Below are 25,703 nucleotides of genomic sequence, written 5' to 3'. Positions count from 1 at the left end.
TAGACTTACTAAACAGACTCACACATTCCAATGAACTCCAGCAATCCATGTAAACCTCTTGTACAACAGAGACCCTCACACAGCAGCGTGTGTGAGGATGTGAGCAGCATCCAGTCACGTAAACGCGTGGAGGCTTTCTATTTGCTCAGGGTTTCGCAGCCTCCGTTGCCAGGTAACAAGGCACAGCGGCATTTCAGGAATTGTAGTTTAAAGGAGGTCGTATCCTCCTTACCAAGCCCACAAGGGAAGGGACATGAAACAACATATCCCAGAATGCAATTCTTATGGAAATGCCCTCCCCTTTTGAACACATGACTTATGGTACTCCAGTGAGTCACAATAACAGGAACAGTTTTCGTGCTTCATGTCCGTCTAGTATTTTTTTCGGTAACGTTAGCTTTTCTGTCGTTTGGTGTGTATTTAAGATGAAGCCGTGGTGTGTAGTTGTTGTTGTGTGTCTTGGGGTGGGTGTAATGGCCGGGAAATACTCTCGGGAAATGAACGAGGCCAAGCCGGGCAGCAGTGATGAACAGACGGTGGAGTTCAGGATAGCTAAACTCAACCAGGTGTGGGAAAAGGCTCAACGGGTACGTATGTGTCCGACAAGCTAAATAATCTTTACGATTAAAGTTTAGCTCAGCTGTATTGTTAGCAGCTGTAGAAACTGTAAGTAGCAGCGCGCCACCATTAGTTAGCACAAATCACCAGTGGTCAGTCAGTGAAGTCAATAAATACTAATATATATTCAGGTTGCAGCTTTTCTTACTGTGTACTTCATTGATAATAATGCAGTAGACGTAACGTACACATACAGGCTATAGATAGATAAGAGGAATTATCCACAAACTGGTGCCAGGTGGGCAAGCGTAGTTAGCTAAAAACTTACTTCAGTTATTAGTCGTGCAGATATTCTTTGTTCATTACATCGACATTTACAGCCAAGAAGCTGTCAAGCTTGGTTCTGTAAGGTTGTTGGGAAAACTTGTGAGCAAGGTGAGATAGCATGAGTACAATTCTACTCTTTCAAAATGACCACAGCTGAGGACCTTTTGGACAAGTTCGTTTACTAACCAGTGGCCCCAGTAGACCTCAGTCTGTGGTTCACAGCAGGAGACTGTAATTGTACACATCTTTCTGGTGGATATATGTCCGCTTCTGTACAAGGCAGAGCAACACTTATGTTAGGGTACTTTAGAGGTTATATCCAACTGCAAAAAGAAATGGTATTTTTGTAGGATTTTGTTTTTATCTTTGAGAACACACACACACAGAGGAGACCCATGTGACTTGAGTGCAAGTCCTTGAAAAGTTGGACATCTCCTCTGCAGTATACCATGCTATAATCAACATTTTTGGCCATCTTGCCTTCACCTGAGTCGTTCTTGACTGCTCATCAGACTGTTCCTGGTGCCCTTTTTATCAGACCAGTGCAGACTATGATCTCGAAATTCGTCATCATAGTCAATATAATTACACTTGTAGTATGTTTCCGGCTCAACTTGTAAAAAAGTTTCTCTAGGAACTGAGACATTTTCATTAAAGATTAAACCCACAGTAAACAACACTTAGCTACTTAAGAAAAATGTTTAGACACAGCTGTAACAGTGTGTTTGATCTGTCATTATATCGCTCTCCTTCTCCTGTCTGTCCTTCCTCACCACTTCTTCTCTGTCCTCACACCCTCAGTTCTCCCGCCTTCTGTCTGACTAACGTTATGTTATTTGGTTTGATAGATGCAGTTGTCTCCAGTGCGACAGGCCGAGCTGCACAGTGACCTGAAAATCCAGGAGAAGGATGAGCTGCAATGGAAGAAGATGAAAGTCGAGGGGCTGGATGAAAACGGGGAGAAGGAGGCCCAGCTCCGACGTAACTTTAATGGTGAGGCAGTCTCTGGGGCTGATCAATTCAGGATTCAGTTGAACCTCTAATCACTGAAGAGTCATTCTGCCCTAAAAAGTTTGCACCCTTTTTGCTGAAAACTGCATGTTTTTTTTTTTTTACAAGTAATGATGTTTGAAATGTAGGCCAGGACAATGTCAATCTAAACACTTGTTACTATTAACTAAATGTAAAAAATACCATAAAGAAGCAGGCTTTTCCCCTTGACTGGCAGGATAAATCTGGCTGTGGTAGTAGTGGGAAGCTGTGAGTGTGATCAGGGTGTTCCTTGAACAAGAGACCTTGGCTATTAGTGAACTTCCCTGAAGAATTCAAGGGTGAACATATATATATCAAGCTATTATACAGGAGTTTCAGCTCAGCTCATCTCAAAATCTGGGTTGGTGATGGTGATGTCGCCCCTGACGAAAATACAGGATTTTTTCTTTTTTAAAAAAAATAATCCTCGTGTCTTGCATATGGTACTCAGAGGTGCGTCATGTCTGATTAGAGGTTAAGAAAGTAAATGTATAGTCTATGAAACTTAGTATGAAACTTTATCAGTGTTGCCATCTAAAGCCAGTGCTTCAAAGAGATCAGTTGAGACTAATGATAGATCAAGCACAGGGCTTTTTTGCTCACCAGCCACTGTGGCTAGTGGTTTTTTAAAGTTACTAGCCACTCAGCATTTTCACTAGCCACAATTTCGTTGTTCTGTTTTATTTGATTAAAGTCGACTATGGTGTGCTTCAGTTTAATTGAAGAACTAGATTTACAATGCTTTAAATGTAAATGACCCCTGTAAACACCCAAATCAAGACTACATAAAATGTGAAACACTACAGTCATCGTTATATTTCTCATAAGGTTGTGTGTAAAGCTTCTTTTGTATGAAAACATGCAACCGATTAAGACAAAGACAATAAAACAGTAGCTTCATATTACATATAGGCCTAATAAAAGTGGTGCAGGGGTGTAGAAGATCAATTGAAAAGATAAAAATTAAACTGTAAAAACTTAGCAAGAGAAAAACTTTGTCTATTTAAGTATTTATGAACAACAACAATAGTAAATAATACAAAGTAGAAGAAATCTCTGCAGTAGAGAACAAGTTCTTTTGTCTAATCAATTCAGTTATTGCTAGCTGTGTGTGTGTGTGTTCGTGTGGATGCAGCCGTAAGGTCCGTGATGGGTGTGTGTAAGCAGCCCGACCATGCTCTCGTAGCTGCAGCAGTTTTCCTCGGATCGATCTGCAGCGCTGCTCCAGTTTATGACAAAAGAGTTCACGACACAGAACACCACCCGTCAAAGTGACTAGTAGGAGTGACTGTGTTACACGTCACCGCTGAATTCTACCCACATTTGGTGGGAGGATGCTAATGTCAAGCCCTGAGCAAGCACAATTTTTCCGGAGTTTGTTGTGTACTACAGTGTTCATGATAAAGGGTACACAAAGGAATGTCTCATACTGGAAAAGAAAGTTTATGTAAAAAAAACTAGAAGTTACTTTCCAGTCCAGCAACGGAGTCCCATAAGGAATATAATATCTGATCCCCATTAAGGCTAGGCAGTTGCTAACATCTCATGACAGACTCTCTGTAGACTGTATCCATGGCACATATATTTAGTATGTGAAAGGTTCGGAGAATGCATGAAACACTGACAGAAATATTTAGTTTTTTGAGTCTTTTCCTGTACTGTGTCTACGGTCTGTTGGGTTTGACAAGAGACAGAGCTGAACATCTTGCTTGTAAATTGGTTGATCTGACGGTGTAAGCTCATTTTACCGGTTGCAGTCACTGTATATCACTTGGGTCAAGAGCCTCAACTGCACACATAAAATATAAAGTATATGAGGCCAACAGCACTCCAGAGTTTGTCTCCAAGTTCCTGCATCCTGTTTATGAGGGTTTAAAACTAGCCCCCCTGTATGTAAACACTCTCCTTATGAGGTGTGACTGGTTAATAAGTGACACTGATGGGTTACTACGGAGTTGAGATGGTGCTGAATCAGCTGCTGCAGTAAAGGTTTACTGGAGCAGAATAATGAGGGCTGAGCCAAGTCCAACTTTGTGTCGTTTTCTAGCGGTCCAAAATGAAACAGGACTAGATTGCTGGTATATTATGCTGCTAAATATCGATTCTGCAACAAAACTGACAAGTATCGAAACTTAGTCAACAAATATGTGGCAACATCATCAGTTATCAGTCCTAGAAAGCATCTACTTGAATTTATGTCATGGCAGTTTGTGGATGCACAAAGAAATGTTTCTTAAAGGGAAACTTCGGTATTTTTCAACCTGGACCCTATTTTCCCATCTTTTTGTGTCTATGTGACTAATGGGGACAGCAATTTTTGAAATTGGTCTAGTATTGAGCGAGATCGCTTCAGCCAGCAGCCGCAAAATGGGCTACAATGGAATCTGACGGGGCAATAGCGCCCTGTCAATGTACGTCTACTAAAAGTGCTTGTTTTTGCCACTGACAGGCTCAGATTGTTACTATAAGTGTCTGAAAGCATTATAGAAAGGATCATACAGAGAAATGAAATGTTTTTCTTTACCTTTTGCTTGATCCAGTCTCTTTGTTATTGTGTCTAACCAAGTCTTTGCTCAAGAAGAAGTCTTGTTTTGAAATCTCATGAGAGTTGAGTTGTTGTTGAATTCAGCTAAATATTCAGTGCATATGCATATTTGATGCAGTGTTTCAAAAAAATTGTCGTGGTTGTGTTTTGCAGTGATCTTGGCTAAGTATGGGATGGATGGGAAAAGGGACACACGGCCACTGGAGAGCAACTCCCTGAAGGACCATGACGCCAAAGAGGGAGACATATTTGATGATCCCAGGCTGAACAAACTCTGGAACAAGGTGTGATATATGTTGGAACCGGTGCCTTTTTGTAGTGTCACTGTGTCACTTTTACAGCTTCCGCGTTGCTGCTGGTGGATAAAAATCTACCAACGATGTTACAAAAACATAAAGACATGAACTTTGAATCAGCTAAAAAAGAATGTCTCTCAGTTTCAAATAAAAAAAGAGCAAGTGCACCAAACATTTGATAAGATTACAAGCTTACAGTTACAAGATTCTCACCCAGCAGCACCAACAGTCATTAAATGAAGCTTTTACACCAGACTCAATAACTTCATTATTGTGTTAAAAACATTATTTTCTAAAGCTTGTGCAATACATGAATAAATGACACACCGGCACACAAAACATGCTGTTTGTGACAGACAACAAGTTAAGTATGCAGCTAGTTAGAGAAAGGAAATGGAGAGTTTTACTCTAGCTCTGTCAGAATTCTCCAAATTACACTTTTTAAAACTGAAACTTAAATCCTGATTATAAATTAATCTTAATCTTTGACTATTTTCATTTTTGTGAGAGGGGTTAACAATGTTTAAATACATTCATATGTATATTATACTTACATTAAACATGTTTATTACAATTGCAAGAAATAACTTGGAACTGCAGTGATCCTATCTAGAATCCTTTTCCATCCAAAATACGCCTGTTTTTACTGCTACATTGAAGTTTGACTCTTCTATTTCTCCGATGACTCTTCCCCTGCCAGGCTGAGAGCTCAGGCAAGTTTTCCAAGGATGAGCTGATGAGCCTGAAGAGAGAGTTCCAACACCACAAGGACAAGATGCACGAATACAATATCCTCATGGATACTGTCAGCAGGACCGAGGGTGAGCCGCTCGAATAACTCCCTCTGCTCTCTCGCTGAGCAGAGGTGTCACACCGCCTCTGCTTAGTTTTATTGGTATTTTCTGAGGCCAAGTCTTCGAGTCTTTAAGCCCTGCGCTCCTCTCCTCTGCTGCTTCCTTGATGTTTGAAATCTCTAAAGTTTTCAAGAAAGCTAACAACTAAGTAGCAGTTTGATAACGGCACACACTTCGCTAGCTCTTTACTGCTCCTTAGGGTGTGTTTTCTGTATGAAGTTATGTGTTTATCACAAGTTGGCTCCTAAGCTCATACAAGGATAATGCTCAAGTTAAAAATTTACATATTCAAATGAAACTAGGGAAATTCTGCAGAGAAATAAGGCAATTTTCTATCTTTCAGTGCTGTTTTCAAAGTAGATTACTGCAAAGAAGAACACCTCCTCACTCTCTATCACCCTTATTTGGCTGTCACCCATTCTGCTGATGAATAGGTCAGTCATGTAAAAGTCAGCATCCAGTCAGAAATGCTCTGTGTTGTGTTTGTTGAGGCGATGTATCCACTCCTCTGGTCATATGTGTAGGTGGCAGGTACCACATGTTGCCACCCACCGCTCTGCGCTCTATCAGCTCTTGTCAAATCTCATCAAGCCGGGAGTTTTAAACCGATGCTGACAGGCCTCAGTGTGTCTCAGATAGACAGCGGCGAGGCCGGGCACGTCTCCTTTTTGACGTGACTGACACTTCGCAGCTGTTTCGTGCCAGAACTTTTCTGTTAGTGCTCACCATGCGCTACGTCTCTCGCGAACAAGCCGGAGGTATTTTTCTGCTTGTCTGATGCATTTAAATATTAAGCCAATCACACGTTGCCTTGAGGGGAGTCTCCGCGCACCACCACACCACCGTCACTTCCATCCGCCGCCTGTCGAGGTTCCCCAGTTTTCATTTCCGCTTCACTTTGACTTTTTTTTTTTTTTTTCTTCTTCTGATCCAAATGTCAGCGGAGTCAGTGTGGGTGCTATCCAGTTATCTCCTCACCTTTTTCCAGGGTGAGACAGGCAGGAATCTGGTGTTAATCAATGCGATAAGGCTCATAGGCTAATCAAGGTTCTTATGAAAAAATAAATGATATCTATAATGTATGATAATATAATCTAGATGAAGTCATAAATATAAAACTTTTACAGGTTATTCTATGGCTACTACTAAACTCTCCTTATTAAATTTTGCCTCTCTGTGTCTCTTTCATCGCATTAATCTCCTCTCTTCTCCCTTACTAATCTCTCTTCTTCATGCTTTCTTGTCTCGTTTCCTCTACTCTCTAAACCGCCATAACCTCCCACCCGACGGCTTTTGACTCCTAACCCGCCCCGTCACCACCCCTTTTTTTTTCCCCATCCGTCTGTTCGTCTCAACAGAAATACACAAGAATGTGATCTCTCCCCTGGAGGGCGACACCAAAGAGCATGTGCTGCACCAGAAGCACACGGAGCTGAAGCAGAAAATGAGAGACCTCAACCAGGGCTTCGAGCGCCTCCGCAAGCTCAGCCACGAGGGCTTCACCGAAGACAGTGGTGAGAGAAAGCGCACACACACACACACACACGACACAGCTTGTCTCTTCCTGCATATCAGTCTCACTCTGCATTTATCTCATCAGCTTAATCACTGGGATTTGTAATCATAATAACACGCTCCGCCATATCACAGTTGGAGAGTGTTAATATGCTAATGGATTAACGTAAGCGTTTTGTGCTTTTAGTTTCAAATTTAATATGTTTCTAAAAGAGGGAAGGATGCAAAAAAAGAGGTTGTTTAAAGCAGCAACCATCCAGTGACGTAGAACAGCGTGTACTTGTGCTGTTTAAGTCGGAGAAAACATTCATTACTCTCTCATGATTGAATTTTATTTTAGTTTTTTATCTCTCCACTCCACACAGACGTTAACATGTAACTGTTTTCGCTGCTTTTGGTCTAGTGTATAGCAGAGTTTGTGTGTGTGTGTGTGTGTGTGTGTGTGTGTGTGTGTGTGTGTGTGTGTGTGTGTGGAGTCTCTGTAGTGAAGGTTTCAGTGGGTGTCTGTTGGAGAGTTTAGATAAAGGTTATGTTCCTTCTGCTGATTCATACTGACTCCTTTACTTTCTCTCTCCTCGTTCCCCTCAAGCTGTTTTTTCGCTTTTCACTCGACTATTTGTTCTCGTCCTCCTTTCGCTTCCCGCCTCCTCTTAGACAAAATGGTCTTAATCTCCTTCTCTCTGTTTTCTCCGTCTGGTTTTGTTATACCTGCAGTTTTGTTGTGCTTAAGGAGTTTGCGGAGTGAAAAGAAATCTGTGACAGCACCTCAAGCTGAGATTTGAATTCAAGCAGTTTTCGTCTCTTTTTTATTTTGTTTGTATACACCAAATTATTGAGCAACTAGTATAGCTGCTTGTTGTGATTGTATTGTATAAAACATCTGCTGTGGCTGCTCCTCTTCAAAGCTCCCTCCCTCATGAGTGCGCAAGTATTGGTGAGGCTCCAAACTTGTCTCCCTGGATAGTTTATCGCTTCATCTTTCTGTCTATCTGTTCTTCCTCTGTAGAGTTTCGGGAGCCCCGAGTGATTGAACTGTGGGAGGCTGCCAAGAGAGCCAACCTCACTGACGATGAGCTGGACTCTCTCAAGGTAGCTCTTACATCTCTTGTGACAGTGTTTTGGACACTTCTGCTCTCACCAGTTTGTTTCCAGATAACAGTTTTTTTTGTTGTATCACAGTACTGCAGTCTAACTCTTAGAATTAATATTGCAGAAACTTTTTAATCAAGTGCTCGGCATCTGCTGCATTCACTTTTGTAGTTTACTTTTTTAGCTAAGTGCTACTTGTGTAAGGTAGGTAAGCCATGAAGCCTAGAGCACATCATTATGATAACATCTTATGCATTACACATTTGACCCAAGTATTCCACTCCTCCTATCTCTCATTGTGCTCCTTCAACCTTTTGTCATACGGGCAGAGGATTGCAGTGAACAACTCAATTTCTTTTTTAAAGATATCTGGCTTCAAGATCAGATGTATCACAGGGAAACATTCGGCTGGGATTTTCTCTACTTTAGACGCATATTGGCTCCCTTGCGCAGCCATCCATGTAACTGACGGCGAACTGAACTTACACTCCTCTGTGTTGACTGAACTTTACTTGTTCATTTAGGAGGAGCTGCGTCACTTCGAGACCAAGGTGGAGAAGCACAGCCATTACCAGGAGCAGCTGGAGCTTTCTCACCAGAAGCTACGACACGTGGAGGCTTTAGGAGACAAAGAACACATCAAGAGGAACCAGGAGAAGTACAACACACTTGCTGAGAAGACCCGGGAGATGGGCTACAAGGTAAGGAGGGATAAAGAGGGTCATCTGTTAGCTTTTACTCCACATTCTGCCATCAAACACCACTGAGCTATTTCCAACGGCTAACTGCTGCCTGCTATAGAAACTAAAATGGGTAAGGAATAAAACATTGTTATAGTGTCCAGAGAATGCAGTTACACAGAAACAGGGGACAAAGGTTAACAACACCTGATATTGTTCCTGTCACAGAAGAGTAGACTCTCTCATTTGTGGACTCGCAGCACAACAGTTTTTTGTAATAAACAAAAGGCTGTTGACAACTGTTCAACTTTTCACAAGAAAAAACCTGTTATAAATATTGTACATTGTATTAATATTTACACATATTGTATCATCATGGTTATTAGGAAACAAGCTGATAACCAAGTGTATCACAAAGCACCAGGATAAACCCAAGCATTCAAAAAACGAGTGAGCTCTGGTGATTTATTGGAGATGAATCTTAAAAGTTGGAGCACTTTTCGTATTGTAATAGATGTGAAGTCCACATATTCAGTTCATTCCTAGACGGTATTAGTAAAATTAAGTAATATCCTTGCAGAAGATTGAGGAGAGTCTGAGGTGAAATTCACAATGAAAACAACCAAAACTCAATGTAGATCTACTGGAGTTTGTCAGTAGTTTAAGGCCAGTGTTTGTGCCTTTGTTTATATTTGAGATAGAATAAAAGTTGAATAAAAGGGAGAGACAAGTTCGACACTGACTGTTGATTCTTTGACTTGATTTCAGATGAAGAAACATATGCAGGACTTGAACAACAAGATCTCTCGCCAGGGACTCGTCCACAATGAGCTCTGAGAAGCTCAGCTGATGGTCATCATCTCAGTGAAGGTTCAATGAACTGAAATAATTTCCTCTGCAGCACACAACATACGCCGCCACCCCCCCCCCCCCCCCCCCCAATTCCCTTTCAACTACTGTAAAAGAATCAGTGTTTTCCATGGGAGGTTTTCTACTTTTCTAGTGTTAATAGTTGTTGATTTGTTGTTGATTTTACAAAATCGCTGAATGAATGAATTGTGGGTTGTTTGTACATATTACGCATATGTGAGATTTCTTATAAATCAGCTGGCCTTATTGTGATAACTAGTCAGATGATTTAATCATGGTACAGATGAAATAACGATGGGATAGTTTACACACTAGTCTGGTACAGCTAATGACAGGCAGATGTAGAAGAATTGTCTGGTTGTTGTGCAAAAACTGAAAATGTAGCAGCACTCACAGAAAAACAAATTTTGTAGGGGTTGTTTTTGAGGGATAGTTGAGTCCACTTAACCAGATGATGTGGTTTAGCTGCTGAGTGATGGTCGAGGTCTTGGGGAACAGCAATATAGGAATATTGGCACATTGGTAGCTAGACAATTAGTCCACACCTGTCTGTCATTAGCTGTGCAAGTAATAAATGCTACATCACATACTGTAGGCTGTTACCAGTGTAGTAACTCATACCTTGGCCCGCTCAAATGTGGTCATGTTACTGATATTGTCTTATCAATATGAGATGAAGATGCTCTGTAGATTCAGATAACAAGCACTGAAAACTTGGGACCTGAAAATGTAACAGCAATCTTTAATGTTCAGTAAGATACAGGTGCCAACAACATACAAACAGTAATATTTGAAAAATATAGTTTAATATTATTCATATTGTCTTGGCATAAATAAAAGCAAATACTATTTACACATCCTGTAGAAGAAAGCAGCTCCTGCAGAGACATTAACAGGCTATTCTTGGTAAAGAGCTAACTTTTTCTGACTCCCCCCCCCCCTCTTGTTGTTTCTCCTCGTCTCCTCCTCAGACACACTAGTGGGGAAACACCACCATAAAAATAAATTAGTGTCAGATATTGGACAATTTGTTCCGATGATATCAAGAGGGAGGTGAGAAATTGGAACACACACTGTGCTCTTCCATTCATCAACTCCTGCCCTCTCACAGACCAGAAGCAGAGACATTGATTACAGTGATGAATGTTACTGGCTGGCTGATTACTCAGTCATGTCCTGCTTTGGCCACATGGGCCTGGATTAATGTAATTTGCACCTGAGATATAACTCTAAGCTGCTTATTTCAATCGAACGCTTTCAAGCTCTGATGTGGAATGATAGCCAAGCAAGCTGGGACTCTTAACGGTCGATTGTAGAGTGTCAGTGTGATGAGGGAGGCTTGATCTCATTGTGTGATGATATTCTGCTCCAACCCTGTGATAAATAATATGAATTTATACCATGGCAGTTGGTGACCTCTTGGTTAGAGTGGTAACAACAAACAGACTCACACCCAAACAGTGCTCCAATCAGGAAAAAAAGTTAATCTAGCCAGAATATGAAATAAATTCAAGCTTAACAAATTACAATGTGACATCACAATACATCGCTGTATATCTGTGTCTGCTATCTAGAATATCAGTGGTAAACATCAGGTTTTGGTTTCAGATTAAAGCCATTTTCTACCAACATTCAAGTGAATTTTAAAGGCAGTTATAACCAGTTTCCCCTCTGACATTTGTCTCAGCAGACATAAGTGCCATGCAGCCCAAAAAATTTGGGGGTAAAAGTCATCAAGTGAAATGTAGGAACACTGATTTAAGTATGCAAGTGGGGTTGAAGGAAACTGCACACACAAAGAAATGACAAACATCCATAAGCAGCTATACAAGAGACTTCCCAGGCATTTCCTATTTTCTTCTTATTCTTAGTGGAATGGATTGTTTTGCAGGAATTTCTGTTCACTGGCAGTACTGTGTGTGTATTTATGAGTATGACAATGATTGGTGAGCAATGTAGCTTATTCGAAGAAATGCAGAGAATCAGCATTGAGAACTGTTTTGAAGTGTCATCGAGTTGGGCGTAGCAAAGTCAGGTCGGTGGCCCTCGCCGCCTGCTCTCCAGCTGAGTCAGTCTGTCCTGCCTGCCCTGAACGTGCTCCGCCCCCACTCTCTGAGCCGTTTCCATGGCAGCGATATCTAGGTGGGCATACCCGATGGAGCCCTCTTCTGGTTGGGTGGTACCAGTGGTAAAAGGGGAGAAAACAGAAGAAATGTGTGTCTGCAGTATGACGCATTAACTTAACATTGTGACATACAACAATGACCTCTCAATACCTGGGATGCAACGTTACTTTGACCTCATACGGAGCTGAACCTTACACCATTTTCTTATGACAACATTTTCTTCATTGTTAGTGCTGGAATATATCGATAAAACATTCATTTTTATCTGTGTGATTTTAAAAATGCACACGTTTTCAGTTTGCCAATTAACACCTGATCATTTTTAAACATTCAGATCGCTGGAAATTATTTTGTCACTGCTGTTAATTGCTTAATTTTCACCGTCCAAAAATGTATTACTAGGCTCTGAAGCAGCAATAAAAATTAAATTCATGTCTGTTCCCAGAATAAACAGTTTCTCCTTATTCCTTACGGGTAAAAATCAGCCTCTGTTTCCTTACACTTCTTCAAATATCACTGATGGATACAGAGAGGCAGATCAGAAAAATAAGTAGCAGCAGGATGCTCTCAAACAAACCAAATGAAAATGAAAAAATCTGCTCTGTAAATTTTTTAGTCTGTACATCTGCCACGCTTCTAGTTACAAGCCGGTGCATGAGAAAGATAGATGACATTTAGCCAAAAAGAACTGATATTTGCAAAGCAACGGGACACTTTCTAATAACCCTGTGCTGTTCTTCCTTCCTTCCTCCTGTCTTTGTTAACTTTCCCTCATGACAGTGGGTGACATTCTGTAATGCACTATATGCATTGTGGGTGGCAGAGAGTTGGGGGGAAAAACCTGACACAAAGGCTGATGTAAAGATGGAAAAGGAAGAAGCAGCAGGAAACGAAAAATAGAGATTTAAAATGTCCATTTAAGGCTCGGTGTTCTTACTGGGTCTGCAGAGCTGCAAAGTGTTACCTCTGACAGCACTGTGTGGACTGGAGACTGGAGATGAACTGGGCTCCTGCAGGTCCAGCTCTGTGTAGAGGAGCTCTCTGTTAGTTCTAGCTGGCAGGGGGCTAATAGGGATGTTGACATAATTAACAGTGCTGTCACTGTGTAGCCCGGTGTCCAGGGGTGCAGATGGAGGAGCTTCACTGTGAGACTGGAACATACCTGAGAGAAAAATCCAAAAAAAGAGAGCTCTTTAGAGTGGTTGCCCATTTGATCCTTGCCAATAAATTGACAATTAATCAATAGTACGCCACTCTTGATAGAAAAACACCAAGACAAACCTGTTATACCTGGCAAGTATGACACATATGACTATTAACTCATCAGAAATTAGGTAATACTCTTACCGCAAGCTGATGTTGGGCGACGCATGCTCAGTGTGACAGGCAGAGGCGGAGGTCCAGAGGGAGGCAAAGAGGGCAGCCACCTCTTCAGACCTGCAAACTTATTACCAACATCCCCACTGTCATCATGTTCCTCTCTCACACAGAGAGGAGGGTCTGAATGGGAACACAGTTTAACACATTAGTGTTTGACACTGACACAGTTCCACTTCAATTCACACAGTGGCAGCGAGACAATGAGACACAATCACACTGCACCTGGTTTATCTGCAGAAGGTGATGGACCTGAAGGTGAGTTGTCAACCTATAAAGTAAGTGACAAAAGGATTATTTAAAAGGTTTTATCTTGAAGCACTGGAACACCTTACTCTTTCCTTCTGTATCTGTAAAACTTAAGCTGCCTTAAAAGACGGGTTCAAAATTTTTCAAGTCTTGTCTTAAAACAACAGTCAGGTGCTCAAATGAACACTGACATGTTTGTCTTGCTACAATCGTTCCTCCTGTTCATACTGACCATTCAGAGATCCCTTCATAATGAACTTTCAATGTAAGGGATGGGGGACAAAATCTACAGCCAAAGAGTATTTAAAAGTTTACTTGACACTAATATGAGGCTTCAGCCTTCCAAATTAGTCAGATCAAATCAATATCTTTCAAAGTTACAGTCTTTTTAGCGCCAAAGTCTCTTTTTGTTACGATCCTTCTCCTGCAGCTCAACAGGAAAACACTGTCTGTCGAGATACAAAAAGGACATTTCTTACTAAAGGGACTATAACTGTGAATGATATTATTTATTTGACTAACTCAAACTGCTGAGGTCCCATATTATCAGAAAAAAATTTTTAATACATTTTTGCACCAAAAACAACAACTGGATTTTGTCTCCCATCACTTACTTTACATCGAAGAAGAATGGAGAAAGGAAGAGTGATTATAGCAAGCAAAATCTGTTTCAATGTTCATATGGACACCTGATTTATCCTTTAACTTATCCTTTAATGCTCCCATCAGTTGCTTTAAAGACATCATCATGTTTATCTGTGACATGGTAAAATGTAATGTAACAGTAGCTAAAATTAGCCACCATAAGATACTGGTCATACCAGACCAAGTAAGGCTGTAGCAGCAAAACCACTGAGTGTATTGAAATGAGAAAGAGTGTTTTTTTATTTATTATGAACTCAACTATTCATTTTAAGAGGAAGACTGGTATTTCTTCTTTTAAATGTTACATAATCACAACCTACTACAGTTCTTTTTACAAGCCACATAAGCAAGTAAAACCTTACCGGTGTGAAGCAGCTGTTCCTTGCAGACCGCAACTGCTCTGGTGAAATGTAGTTGTCTAAATCATGACTGCACTGTGTGGGGAGATATGAGAAGTTATCGTCATGGCAGGGTTAGATATTTGTCCTGGCAACATTCAACACTGACACTCAAATAGGAAAACAGTAACTTTTTAAAATATTGAGAAACAAGGACAAAAAAGATGGTGAAAGGAGAGGAAATGCAAGCAGCCGTGGACAGAAAGATTTATAAAGGGATTGATAAGGAGAGAGAAGGAAGTGTGAGGGCATGAGGTGAAGAAATGCGGGTGTTACAGAGCCAAGAGAACAGAGCTGACATCTTTAAGAGGTTGCAGACAGGAGACAAAAGGATAGCTGGCTCAGACATTAGAAATCTCTGACAGTGTGTCCCAATTTACCACTTTCTCCTGCCCACACCAGCTAACAACGCAGCAGTCTCCAGCTTTAGGAATATTCTCTGTCATATGGTTTGTTTCAGTGGACATGAAGCAGGAATCATCTTATTAACAGACATGAAGAGTGTGTTTTTTTTGCCACGTTGAACCGCTGACACTTCAGAGTTGAGGATTGATGAATAAAGAAAACTCATTTGTGCTTCGTACAACAGGATTCTCCTCTCTGAGGGTTTCTGTCTGTTTCATCACTGCTCATTAACTTTCTGGGTCCCCTTTTGCTCTCTCTCTCCAGCGTACACATGCTATATAATGAACGCACACGCGCGCGCACACACACACACTCCTACACAAGCTGTCAGAAATCACAAGACATGCTGCTTCCTTTCCTGCTCTGATAATAATTTGCTCGCTACAAGGGGGAAAGCACTTTTCACAACCCATCAGAAAATTAATTATACACAATGTGAAGAAGTCTCTTCTGGGGGATTTTGGGGTTTCAGACAAATGTATCAAAAGGAAAATAACAGCAGCTCTAGACAGGTTTTTGATGGAAACTCACACCTCATTTTTTACAATTTTTGCTTTCCTATATGGGCGGTTCATTGGCTCAGAGATGAGCACTGTCACCCTGCAGTTATAGAAGGACCTGGGTTTGACTCACTGTCACATATGTCTGGTGTTTGAATCTTCTCACCATGTAACCGATGCCTGTGGTCTTCAGACCAAAGGCATCCAAAGTCCTGACATTGGATGTCTTTGGGACATCCAAACTCCCCATATGGAAGAGACAGAGAAGGCATGCTGTGAGTGCAGGAAGGCAGCCAGGCAGGCAGTAGCACAGCATGAGCTGGTGTAGCTCACAAATGGTTAGAGAAGTTTTTGCTCTCCGAGTCCTGTGTTGCAGTGGTAGTGATGAAGAATATTGTGTACAGAAATAGTTAAGTTTAGGTATCATTCTTCCTTGGCATTATGCAGTGTTTTCGAGGGCAGCTACCCAAGTGAGTCATTTGGTTGAATAACAAGTAGCAGAATATATGTGAAGAGGCCAGATAATTGCTACTTGAACTGCAGGTGCATCAGTCGCAATCACTGCAAAATTATGTAAGGCGGAAAGGGCAAAAATGAAAATGACTACATAGGCCAAACAGAATAAAACTGCACTTACAAAGAGCAGCAGTGATAAAACATACAGTATATCTTCACTAAGACCGACTAAAGAAACACTTAATGAGCAATTTGCTGGACAACCTATAACCTCAAAAATTACCATAAAGTTGAACCAACATTTCTGACAGGCAATATATCTATCTATATCTATCTACATATATATATATACATACATACATATATGTATATGAATATGTATATATATGTATATATATGTATGTATCTGTTGCTGTGTTAGAAGGTTGTAAGTCCTGCACTTTATGACAACTTTCGTGATGTTTGTGCCATATTTTCTTTCCTTTCCTTTTATTACCTCTGATCAATCAATACAGGTATTCCTGTATTGATTGATCCTCGGGTCTTGTGATACATTCTATTTGTGGAGCTCCCAGTTAATTTGGACTTTGGGAACTTCATTTGTGAACTGCATTTCCCATGTGTACTTGCATGAATAGGCACAGGGTTGCTCTATTTAATGTCATTATACCTTTTGAGATTCCCTTGTGGCAAATATTCACCCTGATGAAGGTCTGATTAATGAAAAGTGTTGAAATGTGGTCAGGATACAGATCTATCCCACTAGCACAATAGAGCATTACAGGTTCTCAGAAGTTAAGAGTGCATCCCAAAATTATTACTGTCGGAATATATAAGAGAGGTTCTAATTTTTGTCACTTGTTAAGAGAGAAAAAAGACATTCAGAGCTCACTCCGGGATGCCTAAATTTACAGAGAACTCTATTACAGCTAAACTTCTTTGACAGCAGGTGCCAACTTAGTAACCTCAGTAATATCACTCACCCAGCCTCTTTCCTTATTCCCTAACATCCAAACCATATTTCTACTGGGGAGCTCATCCTAGCTTATTAGCACAAGGGATAGTTATATAAGATCCCATTTATTCGGTCAAGAATAAAAAAAAAAATACCACTGTGGGCTTAATAAATGCAAGCAGGCACATTAAAGAGAGATTAGCAACTGTGGGAGCAATCCAAGAGCTGGAGTAAGTGATTTGCATGATGATTTGCAAACATCTCGTTTCATTTCATTAAGTCTCTATTGTTAATGTAAATGTTAGCACAGAGACTAAACTCCCAAAGAGAGCTTGAAGCTGGGAAAAATATCAGTTCAGGGCAGAGATTCAATTATATAATGATGAGAATCTGTTTACATTCTTGGATTGTACTGTATTATAATGTGATTAACCAAATCTCCTCAGGGTGATTAGACTCTAGTATTATGAAAATGTTTCAAAAAAGCATATTTTCTCTTACTTAGAGCCTGTTTAAAATATAGAACTGAAATGATCCAGTTCCATACATGGGGGTTTAAGTCCATAAAGGACTTAAAGGACTTGTACATGTAGTCTGAGCCTTAGCTAACATGATACTCATGTATAGTCTCTCCTGTGTGAAACATTCTGCTCAGTTGTTTTATTGATTGATTGAAAGAGTGTGAGACCATCAGTACCTGTGTTTCTCCACAAACAAAGCCTCCAGGTAACAGCGGTGATCTGGGTGTGGACCTCCCCTCACTGTCCACAGAGGGCGCCCTCTCACTGCCCCAGGAGTGTGAGCGCTGCATCATGGGCTGACGCTGAGCCCTGGGTCCTGTGGGGCAGTTGTTGAACTCTTGTCCCTGGCTACCACCCCCATCCCCACCGCTCCTGCTGTCCCTGTCCAGCCCAGGTGGGCCTCCCTGGGCTGGGGGTTCCCTCAGGGACAGGGTCTGGAGCAGACTCCTTGGGGTATCATACTGCAGTCTGAGCAGGCTGGGGATCTGGTACTCCTCACCGTGCCCCTGAGATGGACAAGAGCTACATCTGGAGGCACAAGAGCGGGAGGAGGAGGTAGCACCACTGAGCTCTGGGGTATGTATGGACTGAAAGGGAAAAGGAGGAGGAGGAGGAGTGGGGGGAGGAGCAAAATGAGGTGAAGAAAGAGGAGGTGGGGCAGGTAAACTGGCCACGGAGCCAAAGTCCTCCCCTCCTCCCTGACTGGCCGTGTCCAGACTCCCTGTGTATGAGGAGAAGCTCCCTGAGTAAGACGACTGACTGCCTGCCGCTATCCCAATCCCACTGTCTAATGAGCTCTGCCGCCCGCTGTCATGGAGACCACGAGGGTGGAGCTGGGCGGAGGACGGACGAGTCCCAGAGTTTCCCATCACAGCCGCATAAAGCCGGTCATCTGAGCTGGCCAAAACCTTCAGCGTGGATGAGCTTGACGCAGTCTCGTTGGAGAGGTGCGGCCTAGCTAACGGCTCCGCCCACAGTGGAATTCTGCTTCCATAGCTTGCGTCTGATTGGCTGGAGGAGGAGCTGGAGATGCTGCTGTGGTCGTCCCCGGCAACAGATGTACTGCAGCTGTAAGTGGAGGCTGAAGAGAAAGTTATTGCTGAAGTAATTTATTAACCAATCCGCAAAGTGACACAGACACACACTGAGATGCATTCATCCTACACAAACCAGAAATTAAAACTGCTGTATACACAACATTTAATTAATAATATGTAAATCAAACTGTTAGTTTGTCTCTGGGTACAGAATATTGTGACCCTGTGAAATTCATTTTCAATTAACTGCTCTCATTCGCTACAGTTCAAGTCCTCTGCAGGCGTTTCTATGCGGTGACGGCAGAAATCATGAAGGCTTACTTTCCAAGACTCTCTCTGAGCTTTGGAGGCAGTCAGCAAAAACAAATCATACTGAGCCTCACATTTCTGACTAATATACACACATAATTATGACTATACTTCTCTAGAATGGCCTCATAAATATAAACCAGTGATTAAGCCTTTGTGTGGACAGACATCCAGTGAGCTTGAGGAGACAAGGTTCAATGATGAATAAAAGACTCACAATTTACAAGCCCTAAGATGATGCATGCTATCCCCCTGATACATTACAGTGCTCATGTTGGTTACTCATAAATAGCTTGAAGTGAAGTACATAGAATAATGTACCTGTGCTGCTCGCTAGGCTGCAGTGAGACAACATGCTGAGTCTTTTCTCCAGATCTGATGCCTCCTGGCTGATCCGTTCTTCTGCTGAGGCTGGGTCAGCGTAGGGATCCGCTGTTTGTACATTACACACAGAAAGGAACAGACACACGCACACACAAAGACATCATAAAACCTTTAGACTGCAGGGGAATGAAGGACACATTAATACACACAGATTTACCATTTACAATTTGACATTTTGTATTTACAACAGATAATGTTGTATTTGCATCTTAACTTCCTTTACTGGCTTATCTTTGACTGATTTCCGATTCTTTTTATAAGACTATTAACTGTATAGTAAGTGTACTGGGAGTAAAAAATACTGATTAAATTATATGTATTTTTACCACAGACACTGTGTTGTAAGAGCCCTACTGTGCTCATCAACCTCCTCCTTAAGATGTCTGCAATGTATATGTGTCTCCATCTGTTACACTGGCTTGTAAATTTAACATCTCCCAGAGGAGGCTATAGACACCTCGATTATCTGTTGGAACATCAATTTAGTGTAAAACCCTGCCAATTACACACTTAATGCCTACTATATATACATACTGTGGAGGCGGGTGTAAGGGAGGAGGCCTCTGGGGTGTAAGAGTGTGTGTGTGTGTCATTGTGCGAACGTCGCAGTGGGTCAGGGTGTTTGTGTGTATAGGTGTCAACAACCTAACCCCTGGATCTCTGCCTCTGGACCGGAGCAGCTAATGCTAACGTGCAGATGCCAAGTTTCTTCACTACGCTATGTGAGGTGTCAGCTAACATTTGCTAACGTTGCTAGTCTATGCTAATTATAGCTGCTTCACAGCACTGAATGTCGTGAGGTTACAGTGGGGCCCAGAGCAGACTGACTCAGGCTGGCTGACACTAGAATAAAAGTTACAGGGAGGCTGAAGTTTAACTGCGGCCACTTTCAACCTGGATGCTATTTTTCCATTTTTTTTCATTAGACTGACGTGATTCTGACCCAACTCTAACCACCTACAGGCCTACAACTATGCACAGAACAGATGTTAGCCTGTCTTTTTATTTGTCAAATCCAATCCTACTATATTCACTTTGTAACATGTACAACGTATAGATGTATATTTTAGTCGTATTTTCAGTATTTACATTACTTTAATTGTAGTCAAAGTAGCAATAATGTGAAAACACTCCATCACAAGTCACACATTCAACATTTTACTTAAATACAGAAGTTCTAGCCACAAATTAGTTACCTCTGAAATGTAGTGGAATATAACTATAAGATGTACAAAAAAGGGATAATCAGTTAAAGTACTTCAGTACCAAGTGCAGCACTTGAGTAAATGTGGTAGTTTCACCACTGCAGCTCATCCATGAGCTTATAAATATGTCAGTGTAAGATAGAGGGAGACTTTTTTTTTTTTGGTTGATTTTTGGAGAGCCTTGGCAGTACTGAACTGCAGAGGAGCACTTCACACACTGACATTGGTGGAGTGTAACTCATTATATTTACTCAAGTACTGTGCTTAAATACAATTTTAAGATACTTGTACTTTACCTGAGTATTTCCTTTTTATTCTACTTTGTACTTCTGCTCCACTACATTTCAGGAGCAAATTTTGTGTTGCATTACATTTATTTCACAGCTATAGTTACTAGCTACTGTACTTTTCAGATCAATATTTTATATGTTAAAATTATCAGTTTATAAAATATGCATTTTTATAGACTGATATATTCTGATTACACGTATGTGTCAATGAATCAATATTAATTAATAATCCGATAATATATTTACATATGATAAATATAACACTCTAAATGGGGACATTACACATAATGAGTACTTTTACTTTTGATACTTTAAGTACATTTTGCTGCCAATACTTATGTACTTTTACTTAAGTACGATTTTGAATGCAGGACTTTTACTTGTACTGGAATATTTTTATACTGTGGTGTTGCTACTTTTACTTAAATAAAAGATCTCAATACCTCTTCCACCACTGCACCCCGACAAGCAGGATAAATATAATTCCACAGAAACCTACTGACAGGAAAGTTAAAATCCATCAGTATGATGGAAATAGATAGGAGAACTGGGTCCAGGTCTAAAATAGTCAGGTACTATCATAAATTTAAACGATAACTGACTCTGCAGAAAGTGTTAAGAGCAGTTTTATTTGCAGTAGCTAACTGCTGAAATGGAGAGGAAGGTCTCTTCATAAAGTCAGTTGTTACACTATTAAAAAAAAATAAAGCTAGGAGGGAGTTACTGTGGATTTTTGTGCATTTAAATATCAAACACCAAAAATAGACCCTGAGATGTGTATGCGTATGCTGTATTAGCACATTCTCACAGTGGAATAAGCTTGTCTCTGTCTATACAAAGGTATTATAGAGTTGTCAGATCCTTGGTATCTGTCCTGTACAGGTTCTGTCTTTTCAGCTGTCACTAAACCCTCTGTCTGCATATCGTAGGTCTTAGAAATGCCTGTGAAATTAGCAGTATGTTACAATAGTGCACAAGTCACATGCAAAGGCATAACCCCCTAATCCACAGGGTGACCCTTGGGGATTTAAGCATGTGATGTTTCCGTTAGCATGGCGCCTCAGACAAATGCTAAACATGCACACTAAACAGGCAGTAAACCTTTATAATGGAAGTCACAGAGTCACATACCGATATGATTGATTGTTTTAGTTCAGAGCAGTGGGACCCTTTTGAAAACATCCTTGCTTAAAAGACTGAAATTCCTGCTTACACTGCATCTTATTTATGTTTGCAGACATATTCTGTGTGTATATTGTAAAAAAGCTGGAGTGATACTGTTCGATACTTGTGTTTGTGTGTGTGTGTGTGTGTGTGTCTGTGTGTGTGTGTGTGTGTTCACCTGGCAGGGCGGGTCGCAGGCCATGCGGGACCCTGCTGGGGTTGATGCCCCTTACGATGCAGTCAAACAGGAAACTGATCTGCTCTCCTTCTGAACAGGACAAGAAGAACACACCAGCCCCTGGAAGATAGATGAAAAGTGTGGCACAACAAGGCAGAGGTAAAAAAAAAATCTGTAGTAAGTGGTAAAATAATGAGTAAAATCACAATTTTTTGCGCAAGGCCAAACAATATCCTCTGAGGCTCAGAGGGCTCTTGTAAACGCAAGGCTGTTCTTTGAGCCAGTAACAAGCCTTTCATTTAAAGGTTACATAAAACGTCCCCCCCCCCTCTGCTATCAAGCCAACACAGAAGTAGGAGTCTGTGAAAACACAAGACAAGCAAAAATTCATGAAACATCAAAATCTCACATCATGGTGTTATTTGAAAGACAGCCACAAAGTAAGCCCTTACTCAGGGTTTTGGTTTAAAAAAAAAAAAAAATCATCTTTGTTCTTTTGTTCATCTATGCACTGAGTTTGCTGCTAATAAAAGAGCGTAACAGCTGAGAAAGTAGAGCAGAAACACATTATTTGGAAAGATAACAACTGAGTCAGTCTGAGTAATGCCATTCAGCAAAGTGTCTTGGTTTAAAATGTCATTTCTAAGAAACAGATTTGAGAAAAAAAAAAGCACTGGTATTGAAAATGTGTCTTAGTTGTGATACATTATGTTTGTATTTATGAGACAATCTAAAAGAAAATTCCAAAGCTCAACGTACTTAACCTTACTAACTTATCATTTTTCTTACTTATTAAAATATGCTTTCAGAGCTCTGTTTAGCTTTTCCAGTTGACTGATTGAAAAGATTTTCTCATCGCTGAACATTCATTGTAACGGAAGCCAATCAGCCTCATCAGCCATCATGTATTTTATCGTATTCTCTGGAGTCAGTGGAAATGTCTGGCCAACTCATCGAATCACAAGCTCAGTCAGAGTTTCACAGCAGGAAGGAGATGAAGCAGAAAATATAATCATAGATATTATCTTTGTTCAGCCATTAGCTGAAATTATGCTTGTATGACAGAATTTCTTCTTTTACATTTTCTGTTAAAAAAAAAAAAGCAACAAAGACTGATAAAGAGACTTTTGAGACTTTTTGAGGTTTCAGATCTCTTCTCATGATTTAGTGCAGTCACAGCTACTGGGGTTGGACAAAATAATAGGAACATAATAAAATCTAATGTAAACACTACCTTTGTGAATGTCCAGTATGTTTTATTTTATCATTTTAGGCTTGTGGTTTGCATTGCATTACATTGTAAGATGTTCACTGGATGATTGTTCTATACTTAGATAACATAAACTGCAGGCTCAAGGATGGCTCATGCAGGTATGACGTCAGACAGATACCCAGTCTGATGCTGGAATGTATCCAGTATAACACAATACAAACTACAAAGTCTCCAAAATAACCATAAAGTTGAATCAACAACCTCTCTGAAACAAAAACTGAGCATTTATTTCAAAGCTGTTGTATTAGACTGCATCAGTTTTAGCAAGATGTACCTAATAAACTGGAAGCTGCATTTAATTAGGCTATAATTATCTTGTTTTTTTTTTTTGTTTTGTTTTTCCTTTATGGCTTTAACTCGATTACATCAATCAGTTTTCCATTTGGTGGAGGTGCTGCATTAACAGTATTAGCAATTTTCCCTCTTGAGTTGCTGTGCTCTACTACACATGCCTCCACCAAGATTTATATTTTATGTATCAAACACTCAGCCCTTGAAGACTTTAAAGGTAGCTGTATAAACTTTGTAGGACAAAACTACAAACTTTGAAAAACTGCCTTTAAGGTCTACAGGAGGTGAGTATCACTTAAAGCCTGATCGGTCAAAGCTCTGCTTAAATGTACAAACACTGTCCAGTATAACTCCACTTATTAAATCCTACACTTTCCTTTGAAATGATCTCATGCATAGTTTGAAAATAATTCTGTCCGTAAGCAGCATAGGGTTGTATTTCTTTCTACTTTCTTCTTTTCATCTGGTGGGTAAAAAATAAACATAATCAGAGGCCTTGAAATGCTTTTTTCCCTGCACAAACAATTTTGGAACACCTTTTAATCAAAAGAGACATATCTAGTGTTAGAAAGAAAAATATTAGGATGTGTTGGGATGAAATAAGATGTATTTCTCTATTTTCTGTGGTTTTCTTGGAAGGCATTTTTTGGCAGTCATATTCACTTTTTTATTACTTTTATACTTTTTTTTATTATTATTATGTTATGAACACCAAGGGGCATTGTTGGACTCCAGTCATTTCACAAATATGCTGACTTCGGCGACATGAAAGCTCATCTTAAAGGAGACAGATCTTATTTTCTAATAACAAATAAATATTGTAGCAGTCAATTTTATATTGAATATGGAAATGAGCAGCTTTTCTGTTGGATAACAACATTACAACCAGTCTTTTGTCTACTTGGGACTGGTGTTCAGCTTATTTGTTCACACAGACAACTTCCATCCTCTACACTGGTTTACAAAGTGTAAGAGTTGGGTTTTCTATTAACTACTCTACAACTTTCTGTAAAAATGATAATGACGTATATAGTAGTAATGGGTCCATCCAAGAGGCTTCATCACTTCTAATAGAGAGTCAGAGACATTTTAACTTCTATTGGTCATTCACACCTTAATGACACATGACAGTGTAGCTGAAGTTGCCTTTTACTTTATACTTCTAACCAAAATTAATGAGAATATGGACAAACTATAACAACATGACTTTGTCTGATGTAGAAATGCTGCATAATAATTTAAAACATATAATGAACACCACACGAGAAAAACAAACTCACACGCACATCAACATACTTACTGAACTACAAGACAACGTGTGTACGTGTGCGTTTGTGTGTGTGTTTACGCCTGCTGAGGGACATGGAAAGATTGCTGACATAGCATGTCGGCTTAAAATTTCTTTTACTTAGATCACAAGGTTTGATGGACATCCAAACCCTGCAGAGGATCATTTATTACTGTATGCATGTGTGCACTAAGGACCTGTGTGTGTGTGTGTGTGTGTGTGTGTGTGTGTTGGCTATGAGGCCTACATGAACACGTGTGGGCCTGATAAGCCAGAAAATATCTGTCTAGCTAAGACACAGGCTCTGCTCCAAACATCATTGATTACAGAACACTGTGGCCTCATTAACACATCCAATAAGAGCTGAACTACTGATTTCACTCCATACTGATTCACACTAAAACACTGTGTGTGTGTATTTGACTGTACAATGTCCAAAAAAACATTCATGAGGAAGCTGCCTCAACTGATTATTGCCTAGTAAAAGGCTTTGCACAGCAAGACTGCCCGCTATCCCACAGGACTGGTCACAGAGTGCATGTGTGTGTGTGTGTGTGTCCATGGCAGTAAAAAGGCTCGTCACGTCACTGTGGTGTAAGCCGTCAACTCTGCAGCCAGAAATTGTATCGTCCGAGGCGCAGCTGACTTTGAAAGTGCAGCTGCAGCAGAGAGCACTGTGGCAGTCAAGGGTAAAATATTTTTATACAGCAGCATTAGATGACCGAGAGACTCGCTTACTGATTTGCTTGAGCATAAAAGCCTCTGAGGGAAAGAGAACAGAGAGAACACAGCTTTTCACAGCAAATATGTTGACTTGTCATATAAAGACAGACACAGGTGTAACTTTACACATTGATGATGACTCTGTTCTATTTAGATGCCCCAA

General features: G+C 40.5%; 2 protein-coding genes across 4 annotated transcripts in view; one reads left to right on the top strand and one right to left on the bottom strand.

Moving 5' to 3' along the window:
• Window positions 1-260: 260 nt before the first annotated feature.
• lrpap1 (low density lipoprotein receptor-related protein associated protein 1) lies at window positions 261-12,356 on the top strand. Its single transcript, XM_044346304.1, has 8 exons — window positions 261-587; window positions 1,734-1,878; window positions 4,616-4,746; window positions 5,459-5,579; window positions 6,971-7,126; window positions 8,134-8,216; window positions 8,741-8,917; window positions 9,665-12,356. The coding sequence occupies exons 1-8, from the start codon at window positions 285-287 to the stop codon at window positions 9,731-9,733; spliced, it is 1,185 nt and encodes a 394-aa protein (XP_044202239.1). The 5' UTR covers window positions 261-284; the 3' UTR covers window positions 9,734-12,356.
• LOC122979090 (protein Dok-7-like) overlaps window positions 10,493-25,703 on the bottom strand; it is a 22,682-nt gene continuing 7,471 nt past the window's right edge. Inside the window, exons 6-13 of one of the 3 annotated variants that reach the window (XM_044346300.1) lie at window positions 21,966-22,085; window positions 19,066-19,176; window positions 17,575-18,479; window positions 14,526-14,597; window positions 13,495-13,540; window positions 13,240-13,392; window positions 12,830-13,054; window positions 10,493-11,949 (exon numbers count right to left, since the gene is read on the bottom strand). In XM_044346300.1, the coding sequence (XP_044202235.1) occupies window positions 11,798-11,949; window positions 12,830-13,054; window positions 13,240-13,392; window positions 13,495-13,540; window positions 14,526-14,597; window positions 17,575-18,479; window positions 19,066-19,176; window positions 21,966-22,085 (1,784 nt within the window). In that variant the 3' untranslated portion in view covers window positions 10,493-11,797. The remainder of the gene's footprint in view (window positions 11,950-12,829; window positions 13,055-13,239; window positions 13,393-13,494; window positions 13,541-14,525; window positions 14,598-17,574; window positions 18,480-19,065; window positions 19,177-21,965; window positions 22,086-25,703) is intronic. The other 2 variants (XM_044346303.1, XM_044346302.1) reach the window with 2 other exon arrangements.

The sequence above is a fragment of the Thunnus albacares genome, chromosome 3 (genome assembly GCF_914725855.1).
Source record: "Thunnus albacares chromosome 3, fThuAlb1.1, whole genome shotgun sequence".
In the NCBI taxonomy this organism is placed as follows: domain Eukaryota; kingdom Metazoa; phylum Chordata; class Actinopteri; order Scombriformes; family Scombridae; genus Thunnus; species Thunnus albacares.
This window is presented reverse-complemented; position numbering and strand designations above follow the sequence as displayed.